This window comes from Borostomias antarcticus, assembly GCF_949987555.1.
Source record: "Borostomias antarcticus genome assembly, chromosome: 7".
Lineage (NCBI taxonomy): Eukaryota > Metazoa > Chordata > Actinopteri > Stomiiformes > Stomiidae > Borostomias > Borostomias antarcticus.
In genome coordinates this window covers 26,681,342-26,704,100 of record NC_140240.1, presented here as the reverse complement: position 1 = coordinate 26,704,100, position 22,759 = coordinate 26,681,342, and the positions used below count along the sequence as shown (strand labels likewise).

General features: G+C 47.3%; 2 protein-coding genes across 3 annotated transcripts; one reads left to right on the top strand and one right to left on the bottom strand.

Annotated features, from left to right (window-relative positions):
• Positions 1-5,390: 5,390 nt before the first annotated feature.
• Positions 5,391-15,083, bottom strand: suz12b (SUZ12 polycomb repressive complex 2 subunit b). Of its 2 annotated transcripts, none has more exons than XM_084440793.1 (17): positions 14,888-15,083; positions 14,389-14,538; positions 13,992-14,038; positions 13,833-13,897; positions 13,598-13,666; positions 13,450-13,499; positions 13,260-13,345; positions 12,912-13,143; positions 12,530-12,635; positions 12,276-12,381; positions 11,413-11,590; positions 10,643-10,731; positions 9,893-10,036; positions 8,569-8,726; positions 8,125-8,323; positions 7,421-7,509; positions 5,391-7,201 (listed from the first exon to the last, which is right to left on the bottom strand). In XM_084440793.1, exons 2-17 carry the CDS (start codon positions 14,516-14,518, stop codon positions 6,877-6,879), a joined length of 2,073 nt encoding a protein of 690 aa, XP_084296919.1. In that variant the 5' UTR covers positions 14,519-14,538; positions 14,888-15,083; the 3' UTR covers positions 5,391-6,876. The 2 variants fall into 2 exon arrangements, with proteins under 2 accessions (XP_084296919.1, XP_084296920.1); XM_084440794.1 differs by having other exon boundaries at positions 7,430-7,509.
• Positions 15,084-15,633: 550 nt separating this feature from the next.
• On the top strand, positions 15,634-22,271 carry utp6 (UTP6 small subunit processome component). Its single transcript, XM_084440795.1, has 19 exons — positions 15,634-15,860; positions 16,049-16,133; positions 16,219-16,260; positions 16,427-16,519; positions 16,655-16,702; positions 16,819-16,882; positions 17,029-17,147; positions 17,375-17,452; positions 17,585-17,666; positions 17,799-17,880; positions 18,050-18,225; positions 18,398-18,477; positions 18,607-18,684; positions 18,796-18,975; positions 19,818-19,898; positions 20,966-21,075; positions 21,189-21,255; positions 21,499-21,571; positions 21,823-22,271. Exons 1-19 carry the CDS (start codon positions 15,769-15,771, stop codon positions 21,975-21,977), a joined length of 1,785 nt encoding a protein of 594 aa, XP_084296921.1. The 5' UTR covers positions 15,634-15,768; the 3' UTR covers positions 21,978-22,271.
• The last annotated feature ends 488 nt before the right edge of the window (positions 22,272-22,759 follow it).

Genomic DNA, 22,759 nt, shown 5'->3' with positions numbered 1-22,759 from the left:
GACATGTGGTCCATGAAGTCGGCCAGGGCCCCCAGGCAGCGGGACACCCGCCTTTCATTTTTGGGCTCGACATCAGAAGACGAGGTCCTTGAACGAATCTTCTTTAAAGACAGTGAGGTTCTTTTTGGTTCAAGTGATTCAATAGCGGATCTGGAGCTCTTTCTACTCAGTCTAGACGTCCTCGTGGGGTTGGTCTGGCCCAGCTCTGGGGACTTGAAGCGGGCCGAGGAATCGAGGGGCTTCGGCCCTCGCTGTGGCCCAGATCGAGTCACTTCCTCCGGGCTGCAAACTGGAGTAGGCTCGGCTTTGGCTGGTAGCGGCAGGAGGAGCTCCAAGTTTGAGTAGAGCAGAGGAACGCCTCTCTTCCAACTCTCTGCGAGGACATCCACTAACCTGGGAACTTCTGGTTCGGCCCAGGACCTCAGAGGGCGCAGCATGTCCTGTACGGGCCCAGCGTTGAGAAGACCCAACATGCTCAGGGTACAGGAAGGAACACTGGACACCGGCCTCTGAACACCCGGTGGCGGCGCCCCGCCTCCTCCGCTGCGGACCCACAGCTGCAGCTGCAGCAGGCTGCGTCTGACGTCCCCCCGGGTCGCCCGCAGCAGGGCGGCGACGTCGCCCGGATCCGTCCCGGCGTCCTCAGCCAGACAGACCAGCCGCAGGTAGCTGCACGCGCTCACCTCAGGAGAGGGAACGGACACGAGCAGCAGACGTTAAAAATGTTTAAAAAAATAATTCAAAAAAGATACGGGTGCAGCGTTCGCCGGCTGGCAGGCAGGGGTGTAAAAAGTGGGTCTTACCATTGAGGGCGTTTTGAAAAGGATCTCTTCGAAGCTGCCGTCAAATGTGCCGCTGAATGACAGATCTGCAGGCAGTTTTAAATGTATTGTCAATGGTTTGTGATCAGCTAATTGGATAATTCTTGATTAAAGCCATACATGTTATCTTACTGGATATAGATAGTTGAACGTTGCACAACCGAGTCAAATCTCAGTTACAGATGTGCAGGTGGGGTAGATACTATGAGGAAACCGCACACTTGCTCAACAAAATCCAATTTTAACAGGCTATACAATGTGGTGGTACATGACCTTTGTGTACTGAAAAATGGTATAGCTTATTAAATTGGAGTTCGTTGAGCAAGTGTGCTGGTGTTCCTGTTTCGTCATAGTATCTGATTGGATATCCTCACCGTTAGTGGTCAGTATCACGGGTCTCTTGGTGTTTGACATGAAAGTCCTGATCGCTGAAAGGAATCCCACATCAACATCAAATACGACGTCCACCTGAGCGCGAGCGAGAGACAGAGAAAGTTGCGCAACATCCATAAAAGACATTGTTTATTCATAATTTGTCTCGCTTTTCATTTACCTCCTCAAACAGAATGAGAGATGTGGCTGGGCTTTTACTCTGTGCCCCCGCTGGTGGTTCCTCGATGTCCGTTGACGGGTTGTCCACAGAGGTCTGTCCATCTTGGTTTTTAGTCGAAAATGTATCGACAACAATGCTCTCCGCTTTACTCTTCATCTTGAAGAAGTTGGCCAATGCGATGAAAGCTTGACTGCCCTGTCTCTTCTGACCTGCGCTGCGAGGGCGCTGCCCTGGCCCCTCCCTCAAAGACGCGACCACCTTTCTTGGAGAAGAAGTGTTCCCTGGGTAAGGAGAGCAAAAGATGAAAAAGTTCAACTTCAGTTGAATAAATAATTTCCAATGAAATATAGATTACATTTGATGCGAAAATGGATCAAAGTACTAAAAGTGGGGTAGATCTACCAGGTAACGTGTCAGATTTGGCGGAGGCGTTGCTGTGGTAACTGAGGTAGGCAGGTTTAAAAGGGGCATGTCCCTGGAGCTCCACCTGGTGTGATTGGGTGGCCTCCTTTAGCTGAGTCAGCACGTGGCGACCGTTGCGCTGAGAGGAAGCGTTCACCTCGAAGACCTGGAAGGAAGGACGCAAGACGACCAAAGACAACAGGGCTCGGGAAAGCAATCTTACACAGGCAACATACTGCACTGAATACAAAATGTTCTGATCAGAAAACACGGTTTCTGATCAAAACAAATGTGTAGGAAGACGCGTCAAAGAGTGGCTTTGAATGACGGACAATCAGCGAAGCTGGCCGTCAGGGTAAACCGTTCCTTTAACTAGCCGACCTTGAAGCCCAGCTCCTGCGCGCAGGCGTACACCGAGGCGGTCTTGCCCGACCCTGGGGGTCCTGTGATCAGCATTGCGTTACACAGCTGCTCCGCCCCCTCCTCCACACTGGCTTCTCCCTGAAAGTCTCCGCAGTCCCACGAGTCTGAATGGGACAAAGTATATCATACTGACCTATACTCTATAAACACATAGTATAGTACTTGGGACTTCTTCAACCTGTCATGTTCTTGCTGTGAGGGGACAGTACTAGGTGCTACTCCACGGTGCCACATGTGAGCAATTTTGTGGTTCAGTGTCTTGCTCAAGGACACTTTGGCACAATGCTAGGAGCTGGGATCGAACCGGGGACCTTGCGATCCCTAGCTGGCCACTCGACCTCCCGAGCTACGTGCCGGTATAATTAATAAATATACTGTATAATTACCATTACTGTTTTCTTTGCATTCCTTCTCCAGCTCTCTTCTTCTTCTCTCTTCGCAATCGGCTCGTAGTTTCCATTTCCTCAGCCAGCTGCGTCCAATGACCAAATACAAGACAGTCAGACACTTCTTCTACTGCTTAGAAATGGTGCTGGGTTTATAATCTTAGAAATGGCGCTGGGTTTATAATCACCTGTGGAGCTTTTTCACAGAGGCAGAATTGCCAATCACTTCACTCGAGTGCTGAGGGCTGTACTTGTCCGTCCAAAGCACATCCTCACTGACGAGATCTGCACCAAAAACAGAAAACAGGAAAAGGTAGGTCACCCAGGAAGTTATGTTTAAAGCTATTTAACTGGGCACTGTTTATTTGCTCATAAACACTATATAACATTAGAATAACATTACAATAAACACAAATAAACATTAATACAATGAAAAGTAACAAACATTTCTTGTGTTTTTAAAACAAGTAATGTAGAAACCTCTTGTGTTTTTATGTGGCCTCTATGAGAATGCATAACTGAAGCAATTCGCCTTGGAGCACCACTGTGCACTGCTGTGTAGTCCTGTGGTAAATTCTTCCAAGTATCTTCCAGGATTTGCCATACAGTAACTCCTCTTTCACTTCGGCTTCTTCTTGTTTTTTCCCCCTGTCCAAGTCATCTAAGAAGTGACCTAAGACTTTTGCACACTACTGTGTGCCAGGCTAATGCAAAAGAAACAAAGATGAACCAATGAAAGAACCTTTTAGGGAACCTCACCTCTGCTAGTGCAGGTTTGGGTCTCAATATCAGATTCTGGGAGGTTAGGTTGGTCCGGCACCGGTCCGGCAGCCACAGCCACGCTTAGGCCTCCAGTCTCCGTCTGCTGGCGCTGCCTGAGTCGGTGTGTCCGGCTCAGTCTGGTCCTCCTCGGCTGCCCCCTACCCAGAACCACCGTGGAGCCCCTCCTCATGGTTGGTTCTGAAGAGGAACCACGGACCTCGATGATGGCCTCAGACTCCTCACAGCTAGTCCTCCCGCGCTTGGGGACCACCTCCGAGCCCTCGCTGTCATTTTCAGGAAATTTCCGCTTCTCTCCCCCTGGGTTTTGTGAGGGTGGAGGGATGCTTGAGGTCGGGCTCTTCTCTGCCCCTGATGGAAATGAAGGTGGTGCAACATTTGTAACGGTACACAAAGTGATAATTACATACACAGTACCGTATGAAGACATTACAATAAATAAAAAATAAAAAATCAACGGCGCCAGTGTCATCAAAGTCTCCCAATCTTACCAGGGCATTCTAGACGTTGTACGTGTTGCTTGTCTTTCTTCCATAGTGCAGCAAAGATTAGTTTGACTGGAAACGGTGGGTTTGACTCTCGGATCTCCTCAGGACAGCTCTCTCTGACCGGCTCTGACAGCTCCATTCTCCAGCCAGAGGACCCAGAGGAAGTGGTTAACTTCTCCCTCTTAGTGGTGCTGTATTGAGACTCTGAACTGGACTCAATGACCTTTAATTCCCAATCCTGCTTGTCGGGGACCACACTAGACTTTGTCAACAGGGACACGTTGGACTTGGTTATCATTGAAGGTTTAGGGTGTTGCCTCTGTTTGTAACTATTCCATTGAGTCCCTTCACTCTTCGAATCCCTTTTCCTGGTGAAAATGGGGGCCAACGTCTTGTCTGTATCCTCAGGCAAATTTCTAGATACGATATCTGCTGCTGTTGAAGAATTCCTCCCATACATGGGGTCCTCAATTGCAGCACTGTTGCCCAGAACACCTGCCACTCTTCCTCCCCTACTCCTCCTGAACGGTGTGCCGTCACCGGAGGATCCAGACTCTGAAATGACTATCACATCATATGGGTCTGAAGGGTTCTCCTCGGCCGCGCTGGCAGACTGCCGTGGCTTTCTTTCGGGGTTGGGTCTTCGTCGACTCAGCTTGCTCTTTGACGTAGGAACCGGCTCCATGTCCCATGATGTCCTATTTATTTTGTTGTTCACTGGCGGTTCGGAAGAAAGGCTCTCATTTCCAAAGTGCTGTTGAGGTGAGGCTGTTCTGAAGTACTCTCGGATGTCCTTGGCCCTGGACAGTACAGCCCCTGACTTCACTTCCATTGCCAAGAACACAGCCAGGTGGTATAGCTGAATGTTCACACATATTTTTTTCTCTCGGTTTAATGTCTACATGGCTGCTTTAATGTCCCTTGAATGGAAATAAGGTATCGATTAATTTCAGCTCCACTCAATCTTGAATTGAATGGGAAATGTCCAGCACTACTGTTTCATCTTCGGTTCTGTAGCTAATACTAGTTATATCAAGCTATGTAGAAAATGCACAAAACTGCCAAGGTATAACACTATTGTAAGTAACACTGTAGCTTGCTTCACTATAATAATTTGCATGCTACTTGACAACAGAAAGATGCTCTGAAATCACTTGATGATGAATGAACATTGTTGCCTAGCGAACAGCGCCCGTACCTCCGCCTCACGGATTCACTCTTTAAATGTTTTCTCACGCAATTCATAAAGGTAGGAATATACCGACTGTTATTGGCGAACGTTTATGGCCACAACGTGCAACCAGTAGCCCACTGAGATTGTGGTGATAGTAGGCTATTCAGACACGAACTCTTTCCTCCTTCTTCAGCGTACCAGCGAGTTCAAACGAGGAAGTTGGTCGCTAGAAAGAAACGTCATAGGCGTGCCTATTTATCTGTACATCTCATTGGCTATGGACCCCCCCCACACACAAAAAAAATCATTTGGACATATGAAATTGTGTTACTGAGAACACAAGCATCAAACAATGCTCTTGAACAAGGTCAAATGAACTTTATTTTAAATATAAAAATCCCCATATCCAAAGTTTACAAGATAGTGATGAATTAATCGCCTCTCCCCTTCCCTAAAGATCAAAGCCTGCATATGGGACAGAAGTGTTCCACAGGGTTGTGACAGGAATCGTGGATCTGACCAGACAAGGTATTCCTAAAAAAAAAAGTATGGTTTCATTCAGTTTGTGCACACACAACGATACAATAGAACTAAGGCTTTTAGCGCTCGCCATTTCAAGTCTGAAATGTACTAAAGAGGGGGAAAAAAAGATAAAATAATGCAGAACTAGGAGTTTGATGAAAAACCACCCATCCACCTTTGGCATCAACTGCACCTAATAGGACAGACACATGAACTAGGATCTTACAACCCAACATACAGCATATTGCTTTGAGAAGGAGAAACAACCAACAAGTTCATTATCAGTGATTATCAGATTCACAATGGGATATAACTAGATATTGACATTATTACAATGTGTACAAAGTGTGTCCCGAAGTGTTGAGCAACACTCATTTCTCTAACCCCTGTTTATGAAGCCAGGAGCAATCCCATCCGAACGCTCCCAAACCCCTTCATAATCACATAAAGGAACGTTCTAGCGCTTGTCCGTGAACGTCCATACTGGAGATTGGTATCGTTTTGTAGAGCTGTAGTCTACACAGGAGTGACATGCTGGCTGTGTGTGTGTATGTGTGTGTGTGGTGTGTACGTGTCTGTGTGTAGGTGAATGAAAGGATGGCTAGAAAGATGCGTGGCATCCTATTGTGAGACCATCTTACAGGCTCAATTATTCAAAATTACTCCGGATATCTCAACCTAACACATGAATAACATACATACATACATGACCGAGTTAAATGAACAACTAAAATCCCAACCAAAGAGAGCGACCTTTCAGAGGATTGGAGACGAGGTGCATCTGACAACTGAGGCAGCAGATTAAGCAAACCGTGATTCAAGTTGTTAACAATTCACTAAATACAGATACCAAGTGCTAGAATCAGCTAAAAGAATAACAAGGGTCCAAGGGGTTACTGTATGTGCACAAATGAAGAGGGACGACAATTGTCACCAGTGTGTAGCGCTCAACTTACTACACACACTCAGCTGTCAAAAGTAACACAACAACAAATGCCGTCGTGCCGTGATTAAAACCTTGAACGCGATTGCCAGTCTGCGCAAACTCAACGACGACTGGCTCACAATGAGTTGGTAAAACGTGATCTTGTCCTCAAAGTGTGTACATTTGTCCATATTTGGTTACTCCTGTAAAAACCTGTGTGTGTGTGTGTGTGTGTGAACATTTGTTTATCTGTCCAGTTTGAGTCAAGTCATCTATTGACAACACTCTCCATCCAATTAAGCACCAAAGAACGCTGATAAATGATTGCTGACAACGGGTGGGAAAGAACCACCGTGGCCGCCGCCATTATCATCATCATCATCGTCGTCATCTTCATCTCCATCAGTCCGCGACGGAGCTCTTCGTCCTCTTGCCGTGTTTCCCCCCGCCGCCGGCCATGGAGGCGCCGTTGCAGGCCCCGCCCATGAGCGCCCGGTCCTCCTCCTCCGCCCCGGCGCCCCCGCCCCCCCCCTCGGTCAGCTCCTCCTGGATCTGGCGCAGGCGGGCCATGGCGCGGTCGATGGTGGCCACGCTCACCAGGTTGAAGTCGTGCATGCTGACCAGGTGGAGGAGGAAGTTGCGGCAGAGGTTGCGGCGGGCGATGTAGGCGCCGCACTTCTCCACGAACAGCATGCTGGCCTGGTTCATCTGGTTGTCGGCGATGAAGCTGCCGGATCAACCGGGAAGAGGACAACTTACGAATTTCACGTACAACTTTTACTTGGAATGTCTGTTTTTACTACCCTGTAAATGTACTTTAATTTTTTAATTTTACTTTTTTTCCACAGAGATGTTTATCTGGCTATGTCTAGCTGGCTATGACCTCTGTGTTTTTTTCAAATGGCTTCGTATAAACTGAGGAGGTTAAGGAAAAGTTTTTACATACTGAACGTACCCGTACTTCATCACGTGCATGTTCCACAGCTTCATCACCTCCTTCTCTCCCTCGTTCACGTCGGTGAACTCCTCGAGTTGCTGCGGGCGAAACGTTCACATGGTGAGACCGGCGGCCGGCGAGCGTGCAAGGAGACGCTGGCGACGGGGCGCGCTCAAAGCCGCGGCGTGACCCCTCGCTGTACCAATAAGCAGGGGGGCGCCCACGGTGGCTGTCCCTCAACTGTCCTTTCCTGTCTGTCCCTCAACTGTCATATCCTGTCTGTCCCTCAACTGTCCTATCCCGATGAAGCAGAAATGCCTTTAAATATCTTTAAAAAAAAGAAAAGAAGATAAGCATAGCTTCAACCTGTCTCTGGTGGTTATGATACATAAGTGAATGGTTAATTCCATCTACTGGGCTGTAGTACTCCCACACTCAAGAGTGTCTGAGGAGGGGTGCCCCGGTGGATCATGGGTTAAGGCGCGTACCACGTGAAGGCTAGGCCTTATCGCAGTGGCCTTGGTTCAAATCCGGCCCTGGGCCCTGTGCCGCCTGTCATCCATCTCTCTCTCTCTCCCACCTTTCCTGTCACTCTACACTGTCCCATTTAATATCAATGCCCCCAAAAATATAATTAAAAAAAAGAGTGTCTGAGGAACATGAGGGGTTGGTGGGAAGGAGGGGTGGGAGCGGCGGTCCGGTTCGGTTCTCACCGTGGCGGTCTTCTCCCTCAGCCACTCGGGGTCCCGCTCGTCCTCGCTGTCCACCTCCATCTCCTGGGGCCGCAGGGGCACGCAGCTGTCGCTGTGGAAGTACAGGCGGTTGTGTCCGCTGACGTAGGTCCGCTGCTGCTCCAGCTCCCCGTCCTCCGGCTCCAGGAACTCCGACAGGCTGGGCTTCGTCCGCTTGGGCCTGGGGGAGGGGAGGGGAGGGCGGACGAAGGTTACGGCGGGCCCCGCTGCGCACACAAGGGCCGGGCGAGCAAGCGGGCGCCCCGGACATACGGACCGCAGAAAACGCATGGCTAGTCACTTATAAAACTAAACACCTATGGAACTCGTCGATGCAGACCACCTCCGCTGACAAAACATCACAGCAGGTCAAGAGGGGGGGGGCGGGAGTCCGCAGGGACGGGAGGGGGCTTCTTTTTTTTTTACCTGCACACCAGTATGTGAGTGACGGCGGTCCTCTTGACGGGGCCGTTGCGGCTGAAGGCGAAGCCGGGCTGGCTGTGGATGTCCTGAGGGTTCCCCACGTAGGAGCCGTCGTAGCACTCGTTGATGGACACGTCTATCCGCGCTCCTTTCGGGTGAGGCTGCGGCCGACAAGAGGAGGACGAGCCAAAAGTCAAACACGGAACCGCTATCTGGACGAACGGGTGGCAGACTGCTGCGGTTCCGAAGGGGTGGCCACCCCCCGAAAAAAGGCCTCGCGCCACCCCCCACCCCCCAGTCGCCACCCTATTTGTAGGCAATTCATATTATTATTATTTTTAATTTGGTCTTGAAAGTCCATGGTATTTCTCTGTAGTTGGTGGAAACTTCTTTACTCACTAGTTTAGAATTCACTTTGCCGCCTGAATAAAGAAAAATGGTTGTGCCCGCCACATGACCCGGGAAAATCCAGCAACCGATGTGAGCGCTATTTCGTCTCAACTCAATCCTCGCGTGTCTATTGACTCTGCGTAGTCCACTGAAAAAAGATCCTATTGACTCTCCGCAGCCCAAATGAAAAATATAGAAATATTCTCTCTTAGAATCTTGCTTAAACTTACTTTAGAAATAAAAAGGACGGTTTTTAAAATTTTACTCACGGCTCTCTGAAACACTCGATTCTGATTGGACATTGAGCATTCTACCGATCAATTATTTCTTGATAATTGACCGATGTCAAGAGCAACTGAGCAATATAGACCGCTGCAAAGGGCAACACATTATATGTCTATGGGTGACAGATAAAAGTTGACTGAAAGTTGCTGAAAATTCTAAACAGTTCATAACGGTTTTGGCTGTTGTATGTGAACCCTCTCATCAAGCCAATCTCTGAGAACGCCCACTGCCCAAGCACAGGGAGCCATTTCTCTGCCAAAATAAATATTAGTATTAATGACGTTAGCAAAAAGCCGTGTAATAAGCGGGATAACAAAATAGAAAAATAAGAGCCCTTCAGTGCGTTACAAAACCGAATGCACTGTCGGGATCTTATTTTTCGATAATGACCATCTGGCCTTACTTAACGTTGTCTCATTATTCTGTGATTCACATGCATTAAAAAAAATGCAATAAATTAAGTCTCTCAAATTCAAATTTGTCTGGTGGAGAATAAAAGATAACTTCTGCACCCCAGCCGGAACCTCATGGGCAGCGACAGGAAAACACTCAGTGAAAGTAGTCTCTCACACACGCACGCACACGCGCGCGCACACACACACACACGCACACACACGCGCACACACACACACACACAGCCCTGGTCTCTCACCACGTAGTTGAAGATGAAGCGGCTGTGCGAGAGCTTGAGGTGTTTGAGCAGGCTGTAGAGCTTCCTGCAGTTCAGCGTGCACCAGGGACAGTGGAGGTCGTCCCTCGCCTCCGTCTGCTGCCGCGTGTTGTTGTTGTACAGGAACTGGCCAGGGACAAAAAACGAAGTAAGTACATACTAAGTAAGTAGTAATAACCTTTATTTGTGTAGCACTTTTCATGCAAACGTCGCTCAAAGTGCTTTAATATTTCCGGACACACCATGAAACGGTAAGAAGAAATGTGATTAATAGTAAGAAAAAGTAAGAACGGGCTGGTTGCAACTCCCACAGTTGGTTCTGTGGGACTCTGTAGGCTGAACGTGTCTCACGTTGGGGGGAAAAAGACAAAGTTAAATTCCTTCGAAGAGCATACCCTGCACACAAAAATGTTAGTATCCACCGTCGAACGCGCGCCATCATATCAAGCGTCTATCATATCAACTGTCGCCAACCAGAACTAGAGTTAAGAGTTAATGGCCGGGTTTCCCGAACGAGTTAAGAAGCACTTAACTGAGTTAAGAAGCTTCTTAACTCCAAAGTACTTCTTAACTCCCATGCAAAGGGTTGATTAAAAAGGGTTCCTTAAGAAGGTTCTTTATTGGGAAACCCGGCCAATATCGCTAAGTGCTGCAGGAAGCCGGCGATGCGACAGCCTCCCGACCCCCCCGTTCGGACGCCGTCCCGTCAAGGCGCCGCCGCCGCCGTCCTACCTGATAAAATATGCGGAGCTTCTGACGGGGTTCGCACAGGATCTGCTCTCTTCTCAGCTGCATGTCTGTGCCGACGGAGTCTTTCACAGCTGTGGGGGAGGGGAGGGGAGGTGGAAGAAGAGAAGATGCAACGTCACCCAAAAAAAAACGCTAACTGCCGAGGGCTGAGGTCTTCAGTGTCAGCCACTAAGTCACAGTCACAGCTGTTGGCTATGTAGGTACAGTATGTATGGTTGAATGTATGGTTGAATGTATGGTTGAATGTATGGTTGAATGTATGGTTGAATGTATGGCTGAATGTATGGCTGAATGTATGGTTGAATGTATGGTTGAATGTATGGCTGAATGCTTTCGCCCCCGCAGGTTCTGAGGGCGAGTCTTGTGTTCGAAATTGGAAGTGTGACAGGGCTTAGGACCAATGAGAGTGGTTCGAAAAATGGGCTGCGCCTCAGTAACACGAAAGTCCAATACTGATTGGTGCCCCCAGGATTATAAAAACTTTTTAGCATGAAGTGTCCCAGACCCGTGGAGAGATCTGCAGCATGCAGTAAAGTAGTTAGCGCAGTTTACGTAGCGTATCAACGCAAGAACTCTCGCAGGTCTGGCGTTGAGACTAGGTTGGATGGTACAATTTGGGTCACGCGAGTGACACAGAGTCGTCATTGGGCGCAAGACGTTTCTGAACTAGTACGACTACTGTGTGTGTGTGTGTGTGTGTATGGGGGGGGGGTGAGAATATGAATGTAAGTGTTTCACTGTGCATCTCGTACCCAGTGGTGCAGTTTTGAGCGTGCTGGTCCTGCTCTCCACGGGGCTGGAGCCGTCTGAGTTGCGGGTGGCCAGGGGTTTGGCCACGGGGGCAGTGGACTTGTCGCTGGCGTCGCCCGTCCAGCGCAGGGTGAACTGGAGCGTGGGTCCCTGAGAGAAGGTCTCAAACGGAGGCAGCCTCTGTGGGGAGGGAGTGGGAACGGGACACAAAAACACCTCTGTGCTTTCACATTCGATTTTGGGTCTTATTCATACTTCCTGAGGTGTTTCATGTGTCTTTATATATATATCTATATATATATATCTATATATGTATATATATATATATATATATATATATATATATACACACACATACATACATATATGTGTGTGTGTCTATCTATCTATCTATCTATCTATCTATATATATATATACACACACACACACACAGAGCCCGGAGTCTGTGGTGGAGAGGAGGATGAGGGACAAACTGTTCTAGACAACCCCTCCCATCCCCTCTATAACCAGCTGGGGCGCACTTTCAGCCACAGGCTCATCCCACCCAGGTGCAATATGGAGCGGTTGAGACGTTCCTTTGTGCCAGCAGCCATCAGACTGTATACTGTAACAGTGCCTGAGCGTTCTGGAGGTGTGCATGTGTGTATGTATATACTAGATTTATCTATACAGCCTGAATATATGTGTACTCCTAGACATATATATATATATATTTATACAGACTGGATGTATGTATGTACATATGTTTATTGTTTTTATTCTATTCCATACTATACTCATGGATGTATATAGTTCCTGTTCTTCCTCGTCTGTCTATCTATCTATCTATCTATCTATCTATCTGTGTATTTGTCAAACACACACCTTGCCATCCAGAATGGTTTCCCATGTGGCTCTTTTCTTGCTGGGAGGGCAGTCCTCCATCCCTTGCATAGAGACCTCGTACTCTCCATCCAGCAGCTGTAGTCTCCTGCAGACAGTGTGGGGGATCACGTTAGCGGAGCCCCGCGGCATCCAGCCGCTGTTCGTCGAACAACAGGTCCGCACGGCGCCAGGAAACACCGGGCGCGGCGACCAAGCGGACGGAAACGCACAGAAGGGGGGGGGGGGGGGATTACCTGTTCTTGTCGAAGACTGTCATCTGTGCAACAAAGGTCTCTGTGGTCTCCCCCTCCTCTCTGTGGGAGCTGCTCCTCTTCTTCCTGCTCGGTGTCTCCGACACATCTGCAAGATTCACCGTAAACGCCATCTTAAAATGGAGGCTCCGCCCACTCAAACGTCCGGGGGGCAGAAACAACTGAAGAACAGCAGCATCTGCCGCCCCGGAGTTGTTGTTCTTCCTTATCTAAAAGACGAGGCGGTATCGAGTATCGTTGCTTCGCTAAAACACCGACACTGGATATCCATAGCCAGGTCCCCCCAGCATGGGTGAGGTTATAAGCTTGTCGTAGGCTCCTCATGAGCAGTTATAAGCCGCAGCGATGCGGTATAAACGCTAACCTATGTTCTCGTTGGCCTCCCCGTTGACCAAGCCGTTGATGTCCCTCCTGCCTGTACGCGAGACCCTGAACAGGAGCGAGGAGGACTTGACCATGTGGCTGTTGCTGGGCTCAAACTCGTTGCTGGACACTAGCAGGGAGGGGTAGGCGCCCGGCTTGGTTTGGTTGCAGTCAGGATTCAAAGGCACCTGCTTTTTACCTGTAGGCACTTGCTTGATGGGACAGCTGACATCCTACGAACACGAACGCACACAGGAGAGATTGTAAGGGCACGACTGGGGAATCGGCGTCTGTGAATCATCAGACGTGGTTGTTGAGGGAACGAAAGAGACAAAAATAGATGTTTTACCTTTCTTTTTTTATGGCAGACTTTTACAAGTAGCACCTCTAGAGAAACTGAGTTTTGTTCATTTTCTGAATTCTGAGATGGCTTTTCTGTTGGGAAAGAGAGTTGAATGTTTTTAATAAATCCTCAGTGCTTTTTAAACTGTAGAGCCTTTACTTGAATATACAAATCTCTACATTAAATGAACACCCACCATCCTTGTGGAAGAATCCAGTGAAAGTGAGCTGGAGGTGTGATGACAAGCTGCGCAGACAAACATACCGTTCAGTCATGTTTAAACTGATAAAAGAACGCCTTCTGTAATCTCATCAAACTGAATACTTCTGCAGCGCGTGGCTTACCTGTGAGATTCCTGCTCTCCCTTCATCTTCTCCACTCTCTGCAGCATGTCATCCACCTTGAAGGTTTTCCTGGGAATTCAGGTTCAAACGCAAAAGACTTCATCAGGACGCACAGTACTATAAATACAGTTTTACAGCATTCACTGGAGACTATCAATAGTATAGTACGAGACAAATCAGATTCCTTCCAGATCAATGAATGAACAACTTATTTTATAATATCACAATATTTTACCTTTTGGCATTTGTTCGAGTGTTTCTGTGGGACATGAAGGTGAGCGTCCTGTGCAAGAATATGGGCTAGAATGGAAAAATATGTTGGTTAATCATTAATGCACCCAGATTAAGTGAGAGAACAGTCTGTCTCAACAAGAAGAAAAGTTGACTGACTTACTGCAATCAGGTTCCTTGTGCGGAGAAACCTATAAATTTGAGTTGGTTCTGAAAAGGCAGACACCATAATGTTATTCATAAACTGTTGAACAATGTAAATTGATTTGATGATAATATAACCGTTATTTATAATAATTTGCGTATTAGCAGACACCCCTTAGAGATTAAGTCTACAATCAATACTTTGGGACTAGAGAATTAGCCAGCACTCTTGCCCATTATCAAGTTCAGTAAGGCCTCAGTTCAGCCATGATGTGCATGGCAAGTTAAATACTGTATTATCTAAGCTCTACCGTTCCCATTAAAAATAAGGAACACAATCCTTATATTTGGCTATCCAGAGGAATATGGAAAGCATTATTTTAAGAATGTAAGAATAATGAAGCTAGCTATCTTACTTTCGAAGGCCTGTAAGAAAAGCTCATGGTCGGCCTGAATTTGCTCCATTTTCGGCTTCTTCACCGAGTTCATCACGCCTGTCGAGGCCGGGTACACGGCGCCGTTGGCTTTACAGCTGGCCCCGCTCATAGCTTAGCTTCTCCTGAGCGCTTTACACAGGACAACACAAGGACAGGGGAGAGATTATTTAGGCCAATACAAAACAAAGGCAACATTACCAACATAAATGTGGCTAACTGTCCAGTTAGCCAGCAAGTTAGCTTAGCTAGCAGGGCTAGTCCTAGCTAAGATAAACGGGCTTTGGAAGATCTGGCTTCTTTCATTTTAGTAGAAAATAAGAAAGGTCCGTACTTTAACATCGATGTAGGAGTCTATGGCTATTGTTATCTTGAGCTATAAATATAAACAGCAGTGTCCGAGAAGAGAAAGCTTTAGGGCAGGAGGATTAGCTAGCTAGCGTTAGCCACATTAGCTAGCAGCTAGCCTGCTGAGACTCACCAACAACACAGGCTGCCCATGAAATAAAAGGCAATGAAGCAGGAGATGCTGATAGCTAGGCTAGCATAGTTGACTAACACAATCCGAAGGGCCCGAATATTTTCCCCCGCACCTTTGTAACAAAGCTACCATATATGCAAACACTACACATAAAGGCCTAAACGATTGTATTATTGAATATGTGGAAAACTTCCTGTAAAATCTGCACGTTATAGTTGAAATTCTACGGTTTGACTGGACGTCTCGGCAGCACATTTCAACCAATAGAAATTGTGATATGGAATCTGAGAGTTGTGATTGGCTGGAAACGACAGTAAATGACACATAACGCGCTCTCGCTTTCAACGATTTTGCGGGAAATCTGGTCTATGAACATGGGACTTGAACAGATTAGTTGTTTGCACAATGTTTAGCTTGGTAAAAAATATAATTAAATAATTAAATATAATAATTGAATCCTATTAATCCTATAAATCCATTAACCCAAACAGGCAGGTCACTTGTGGATATGGAGCAAATCAATCCCACATGATGATGTAGCTATTTATTTGTAATGATGTGGTAATCAAGGTTTTCCTTTTGTACATTTAATGTATCTGCTCATGGACTGTGGCTTTCCTGCTGTTTTCCCTCGCTATGATAAAGTCAGGACTGCTACTTTGGCTGAACGTTGTTCGTTTCCACCCGGAGTAATAAACTTGACGGAACCGGAAGTTATGCAGTCACAACTTCCACACATGTGGAAAGTGATGAGACTCTGCTAAATGGCTACCTAGCTTACACGCTACCGATCTCCTTTCTGTGCCATTTAAGAAACAAAAATAACATTCCCCGCAGCAGCAGTCAGTCCGTGTAGGGCCACTGACCCAGTGAGGTGAACGATGGCGGAGATCGTCCAACAGCGACTGGAGGACAGGATCCCCGAGCTTGAGCAGTTGGAGAGAGTGGGACTGTTCACCAAGAAAGAAGTCAAGTAAGATCACGTTCTTTTCCATATACTGTAGCTGACGTTGGCTATTATGATCTCAAGTAGCCTTCACAGAAATCGCACCATTATAAAATTTCATTAATTATTTTCTTGTCATATACGTCAGTATTAACATTCACTCATAAATCAGTAGCTACGACTGAAATAGTGAAGGCTTGTATTGCTTATTGCAGATCCATGCTCAGAAGAGCAACAGCCTTGGAATACAAACTCCACCGCCTGATCCTCAGTAAAGATGACTTCATTTCATACATTCAGGTGAGTGCCAATTGTCAATATCTCGTTAATAAGAGTTGTGAATGGGTGAAAAAGATTAACCAACGTTTTTTCTTGTTTATAATAGTATGAAATCAACGTCTTAGAGCTGATCAAGAAGAGAAGATCGGTAAGTGTTAAATCTGACTGATGTGAACTCTGATACTGCTCTCTGATCTGAACTCCGATCTGACTGATTCATGGTGGGTTTAACAATGAAGCAATATCTACATGTGAAAATTCAAGTATTGCAATTTTTCGTTAACATGTACATTTCCTCTCGAATCCGTTTTCAGCGTATCAGCTACTCCTTCAAGAGAGAGGAGATTGAGTTTGCCATCGTCGACAGGATTAACAAGGTGTTCAGGAGGGCAACAAACAAATGGAAGGTAATGGACTGAACCAGCCTTTTAGATGTACAGTAGTACTAGCTAATGACAAATGACCAACTGCCTCTATTCTTGGAGCAAGCAGGAATCTCCGATACGAGTTGTTTAAAGTAACTGTGAATCTCTCTTCCCCAGGATGATCTTAAGTTGTGGCTCTCTCACGTTGCCTTTTGTAAGAAATGGGTATGTGCTAATTTTTTCCCCCAACCAATGGAACTTATGTTGAATTAGTAAAATTGTGCATGAGTAGTACTGAGTGTTCCGGTATTTGTCAAACATTCTCCCATCTCCTCACACAGAACACGAAGGGTCAACTCAGCAAGGTCTTTTCGGCGATGCTGGCCATCCACCCTGACAAACCAGGTAGAAGTCACCTCTCGTTCACTGGTTCATTCTAGTTATGAGTGGATTATGGTTCTGGGTGAGCAGAACTAGCAGATCTCCCTACCACCTCTCTCTTTCTCTCTCTCTCTCTCTCTCTCTCTCCCTCTCTCCCTCCCTCCCTCTAGCCCTGTGGATCATGGCGGCCAAGACGGAGATGGAGGACAGGAACGCGTCCGAGAGCGCCAGGCTTCTCTTCCTGCGAGCCCTACGCTTTCATCCCGAGAACAGGAAGGTCTACCAGGAGGTGAGGGGGAGGATGGGTTAAGGTTTAGAGATGGGAGTTGTAGTTTAACAAATCAAAGAGCTGCCATATTAGTTTTCAAAGCAAAAATATAGTGAAACCGGAACCACCCAGTGAGGAAATATGTTATTCTGAATACAGATTAGCCTGTATTGTAATGGCATTGGATTGTGCCAGGAGTACTGTTGAAATGACCTTGTAATGACCTGTGTGTGTGTGTGTGTGGTCAGTACTTCCGAATGGAGCTGTTGCACGCTGAGAAACTGAGGAAAGAGCAGAAGGAGGTGGAGCAGGCTAAGATGGATTTGGTGAGTACACACACACACACACACACACAGTCTTTTTTCAGCCTATATTGAGCAGAGTGTACACATCTTGAACCCTGCCCTGTCAGAATACACATCCTTTAATCAAATCGACGTCGTTTTTCCTCGTCTCAGGGGGAGTACGAGTTCTCCCCAGAGATCCTGAGCGGGAAACTGGCCGAGGTGGTCTACCGGGACGCTACGGGGAAGATCCAGGGTGAGCCACCGCTCCACACGCAGCGTCCTGCGTCCTCCTCAGTCCGTCAACGCGGCCCCACCGGCCCCGCTGCCGTTACCTGTGAGAATGTGTGTTCCGGGGTGCTCACTCTGTCCTCTCCCATCTCCCCAGGGGCCGATTTCATCCTCTCTCTTCTGAGCATCGCCGGCATCTTTGATTTCACCAAAGAACTGCAGGACATGATGATTCAAGAGTAAGGCGCAATTAAAAAGGGAAAAAGTGTGGGGGGGAGTGCATTTTATATGGATGGCCTTTAGGGTGTCCCTAAGACAGTCATTGCCCCAAACATACACTCCATCACACACACACACACACACACACACATACACACTCACTGTGCCTGTGTCCCCCTGTGTCTCCAGCCTGCAGGGCAAGCACGCGGACGACAGCGTCACGTGGGACTTCATGGCGAAGCGCGAGTTGGAGGCGGGGTCAGGGGCGGAGCTTCAGAGCGCGGTGGCGCGGGCCTCGGACATCGCCCGCCGAGAGGAGCGATGCAGCCAGGTCTACGAGGAGGCGGTCAAGAGCCTCAACACAGGTACACACACACACCACAGGAACGCGCGCATACACACTCACTGGCACATAACTTTATTTCACTGCTAGGGGAATGTCACAATGCAAGAGTTTAGAAGGGCTTAGTCGGCTAGTTTCAATTTAAATATTGTAAAACCATACATGTAATGACACCGGTCTCCACTGTGTCCCAGAGGCCATGTGGACGTGCTACGTCTCCTTCTGCCTGGAGAGGTCCAAGAGGAAAACCAATGTCCAGGAGCTGAAGGACAAGGTATCGTTAGATCTCAGTGTTCATCAATGGTAACGGGTCACCTTGTTGCGTCTGCTATTGATATGACGAGTAGGTGTGTGAGGGGTGTTATCGGAGCAGTGTTTGATGCGTGCGTGTGTGTGTCTTCAGAGGCAGGACAGGCTGCTGGCGGTACTTCAGCGCGCTCACGACGCCTCGTTGCTGAAGGAGGACCTTTATAAGAACTGGGTAAGAACCTTGGCGACGCGCTCTGACAATACCACGAAAACGACGTCTTCCTCTATTCCCAGCGTCCATCTCTCTCTCTCCGCCTGTCTCTCCCTCCCTCCGTCCGTCCAGCTCCAGGCGCTGCTCTCCGCAGGGGACTCTGAGGGGACGGCCCGGGTTGCCACGGCAGCCGCCCAGCGCCACAGCCAATCGGTGGGCGCGTGGAGCCTGTGCCTGCGGACGCTGGTGCAGCTGGGGAGCGGCGACGCGGGCAGGCTATTCCAGGAAGCGCTCACACACGTGAATCCCAAGGTGCGCTCGCACTCTCCCTCCGCTACACTCTAAATGGGGCAGCTCCCTGGCCCAATTAGTTTCCTGTAGAATATTAACTTCCTCCTCCAGAGATTTTTTTTTTTCTTTTCTGAATCAGACGACCAGAGTAGAATTAACTTGTCACCCTAGTCACTGAGCTCCTGTCAGTTGTGACTAAAGATATGAGTATCCTCCGACTAAAGAAATGGGTGTACTGTAGCAGAAATGTTCGTTTTTACGTTAGTGGTGTTTAGAGAAGTGGGTTTCCTGTGGGTCCATGGATAACTCCATATACCCTCCACTACACCACTGTAATTGTTAAGGTTCGATAGGGGAAGATCAGGCCTTTCACCCTGGTTCTACCCTGAACCATAGCAACGTTGATGTTAACTGACAGATGCACAAACACACAGGTTTCTGTAGTAATGCATGTCATTAACCTTCATTTTGGTTTAGACCCGTTGAGATTAAAGTAGTAGTCGAAGCAGTAGTCATTGTTTTGGTGGTTCTTTCGCAAGGCCTAATGAGAAGTAGCTGACAGGGATTACGATAACTTCCCTCCCCCCCTGCTTATATAACTCCCTGCCTCAGTGACACTGTTTTTCTTGGGTGTGAGTTGAGAAATGATATGGGGGCCCACAGGGATTGTCTCAAAGTTGATTTCAAAATAAAAGTCCCATGCCGGGAAAAAAAAGCAGTCTGTCACCTGGCGTTTGATTATGCTGGTTCCCATCTCAGTGATATGTTGTATGTTTGGCTAGCCGTTGGAGCGGGATAGGGTATAAACTGGTCCGAGATCAGGTTGGGTGTCTGTCTTAACAGTACCCGTGTGTTTTTGACAGGAGAGCCTGCCATTGTGGCTGCTCCGGGTGGAGTGGAGCGTGATGTCACAGAGTCCGGAGGAGACCGAAGCGCTGTTTCAGGTACTTTACCACCAGGACGAATCTGTCGCCTGCTTTTGGTCTGTTAACACTAAGCAGTAACTTGTCACTTTATTAGTCTACCTGTCAATACAGCACCCAAGCGTCACATGGAGGTTTTTGTGACCATGACCAGGTCATAAGTCATAGGAAAAATGTTGAGTCCTAGTCATAATATAAAGCCTGGCCCTGTGAACAGACTGAGACAGGAATAGAAAGCCAACCAAAGTTAAAATCTGTTCACTGAGTATTGAAACAGGTAGTGAGTTTTGTCTACCTGGACTTGTTGCTGTCTGATTAGACAAAAGTGAATAGGGTTCTATCTGACTAGATGAGAGTGAATGGGGTTCTGTCTGACCAGATGGGAGAGTGAATGGGGTTCTGTGTGACTAGATGAGAGTGAATGGGGTTCTGTCTGGCTAGATGAGAGTGAATGGGGTTCTGTCTGACTAGATGAGAGTGAACGGGGTTCTATCTGACTAGATGAGAGTGAATGGGGTTCTGTGTGACTAGATGAGTGAATGGGGTTCTGTGTGACTAGATGAGAGTGAATGGGGTTCTGTCTGACTAGATGAGAGTGAACGGGGTTCTGTCTGGCTAGATGAGAGTGAATGGGGTTCTGTCTGGCTAGATGAGAGTGAATGGGGTTCTGTCTGACTAGATGAGTGAACGGGGTTCTGTGTGACTAGATGAGAGTGAATGGGGTTCTGTCTGGCTAGATGAGAGTGAATGGGGTTCTGTCTGACTAGATGAAAGTGAATAGGGTTCTGTCTGACTAGATGAGAGTGAATGGGGTTCTGTCTGGCTAGATGAGAGTGAATGGGGTTCTGTGTGACTAGATGAGAGAGTGAATGGGGCTCTGTGTGACTAGATGAGAGTGAATGGGGTTCTGTGTGACTAGATGAGAGTGAATGGGGTTCTGTCTGGCTAGACGAGAGTGAATGGGGTTCTGTCTGGCTAGACGAGAGTGAATGGGGTTCTGTGTGGCTAGATGAGTGAATGGGGTTCTGTGTGACTAGATGAGAGAGTGAATGGGGTTCTTCAAGTGAATAAATGCTCTCTGCTCTCAGCCAGGTCTCCTTTCGCCAGTGCCGTCTGTTTCCATGGCAATGAAAGAGAAATACCTCGAGTGGTCGTACATGTCCGGAGGCTACAAGAAAGCCAGGAAGACCTTCACTAGGTACAAACTAACTGTCATTCACCTTAAGATTCATTACGCATCGCAACGAGATTAATCATTGAAATGGTCCATTGCAATATTAAAGTGATATGTTGAATTTCCGGTTGTTTTAGTTTACATGAAAACCGTCCCTTCTCCAAGGAGTTTTTCACCAGCATGATCCAGATCGAGAAGAAACAAGTGAGTCTGCCAAGTCACAACGTACAAGAGGAAACCATATCCCACACATCCCACAATCGCAAACCAACTCTTTGTTCAACCACATTGGCACATACTCTTACTGTCTACAAAAAGATGGCATTTGTTTTAACTGTTGTCAGTTGGCACTACTGTTTGGGCTGGGTTCTTAGAAAATGGTAGAGAATGTTGCTCTGCTGTCAAAACATTTGTTGCTGACCGGACTGATGTTCTTTATTCCCTCAGGAGTCTCCAAAGATGAGCAACCTGAGGGATTTCTACGAGAGAGCCCTGAGAGAGTTTGGCGCTACAGATGATGGTAAGAGAAAAATATATATCATGTATAAACTGTATGTGTACGTATGCCAAGATGAAATCGCAATCCAAGGAGCACTATTCCAAGTCAAATATTACCCAGTCCACTCTCCCAACTGAAACCAACACTGCATGTCAGTTAACATTGATGTTAATGTGAATCAAGCAATGGTTCCATAGACCAGGTTATGAGTGCTGAAAATGTTGGACAACAGAAGTGAGTGGACTGTCTTAAGTGTGTTTGCTGCCCTACAGGTCTGTGGATGGACTACATCAAAGAGGAGCTGGGACCCCACGGCCAACCAGAGAACTGCGGGAAGATCCACTGGAGGGCCATGAAGATGCTGGAGGGGGAGGGTGTGGAGAGATTCATCACCCAGTACACCTTACTGCAGACTGGACACATCTAGGGCACAACTGGGAATACCCCCGTCTGGTCCCAGAGATGGACCATTCCAACGATGTCTTGTCTATCAACTCCTTATGGGAGAACAGTTCCTGTTAGAATTGTCTTATGAAGAGTCAGACATTGTGAATTTACATTTTCATTAAAGCCGTTATTTACATTTCCAAACATTTTGTATACATTAATTAGTGCTTGATGCTAGCGTCAGTGCCAGCTAGTAACTTTGAGGACATGTTTCTTCAGTTCTGAGAATTATACATTTATTATGCATTTGAAACACAAACTTAGTTGCTGTTAACATAACACAAAATAAAACTTTACTTTGGGATGTTCCCTTTGTGGTCTCTCTTAGACATTACAATAATCTTTCAGTCAGCACAGAAGTGCTGGTACAACCAGGACACACACACACACACACACAGCTACATGGTAATGCAGAGTGGGGGACACCCTGTCCCCATCACATATGCAAAAGAGCCAACTGGTTATTGGGCATCCTCAAAGCAACTGAGTTTGAATTCTGATAGTAGAGTTGGATATAAAAGGGAATATAGACCATTGTTCTGTCTTTCTCATGTTCCTAGCCCTTTCTTGGGCTCCTCATTTGCCGTGGGTTCTTTCTCTGTCCCACTAATCTCACATCATGATGGTAGAGGAGGGTAGGACCTAAACCTTTCATCTGTAACATGTGCCTTGTAATTGATTTTACTCAATGGCATTGTAATAAATAGACTTGATCTAACATCACTTGGACCATTCTTGCTGTAGTTTAACCAACAATAAGAT

Coding starts and splice junctions, on each gene's coding strand:
- suz12b (XM_084440793.1), bottom strand. CDS start 14,518: ATGAGCGGGGCCAGCTGTAAAGCCAACGGCGCCGTGTACCCGGCCTCG. Junction 13,898..13,991: donor GCACAAGGAACCTGATTGCA/GTAAGTCAGTCA, acceptor TTTCCATTCTAG/CCCATATTCTTGCACAGGAC. Junction 13,667..13,832: donor ACTCGAACAAATGCCAAAAG/GTAAAATATTGT, acceptor CTGAATTCCCAG/GAAAACCTTCAAGGTGGATG.
- utp6 (XM_084440795.1), top strand. CDS start 15,769: ATGGCGGAGATCGTCCAACAGCGACTGGAGGACAGGATCCCCGAGCTT. Junction 16,520..16,654: donor GGGCAACAAACAAATGGAAG/GTAATGGACTGA, acceptor TCTCTTCCCCAG/GATGATCTTAAGTTGTGGCT. Junction 18,478..18,606: donor TCCAGGAGCTGAAGGACAAG/GTATCGTTAGAT, acceptor GTGTGTCTTCAG/AGGCAGGACAGGCTGCTGGC.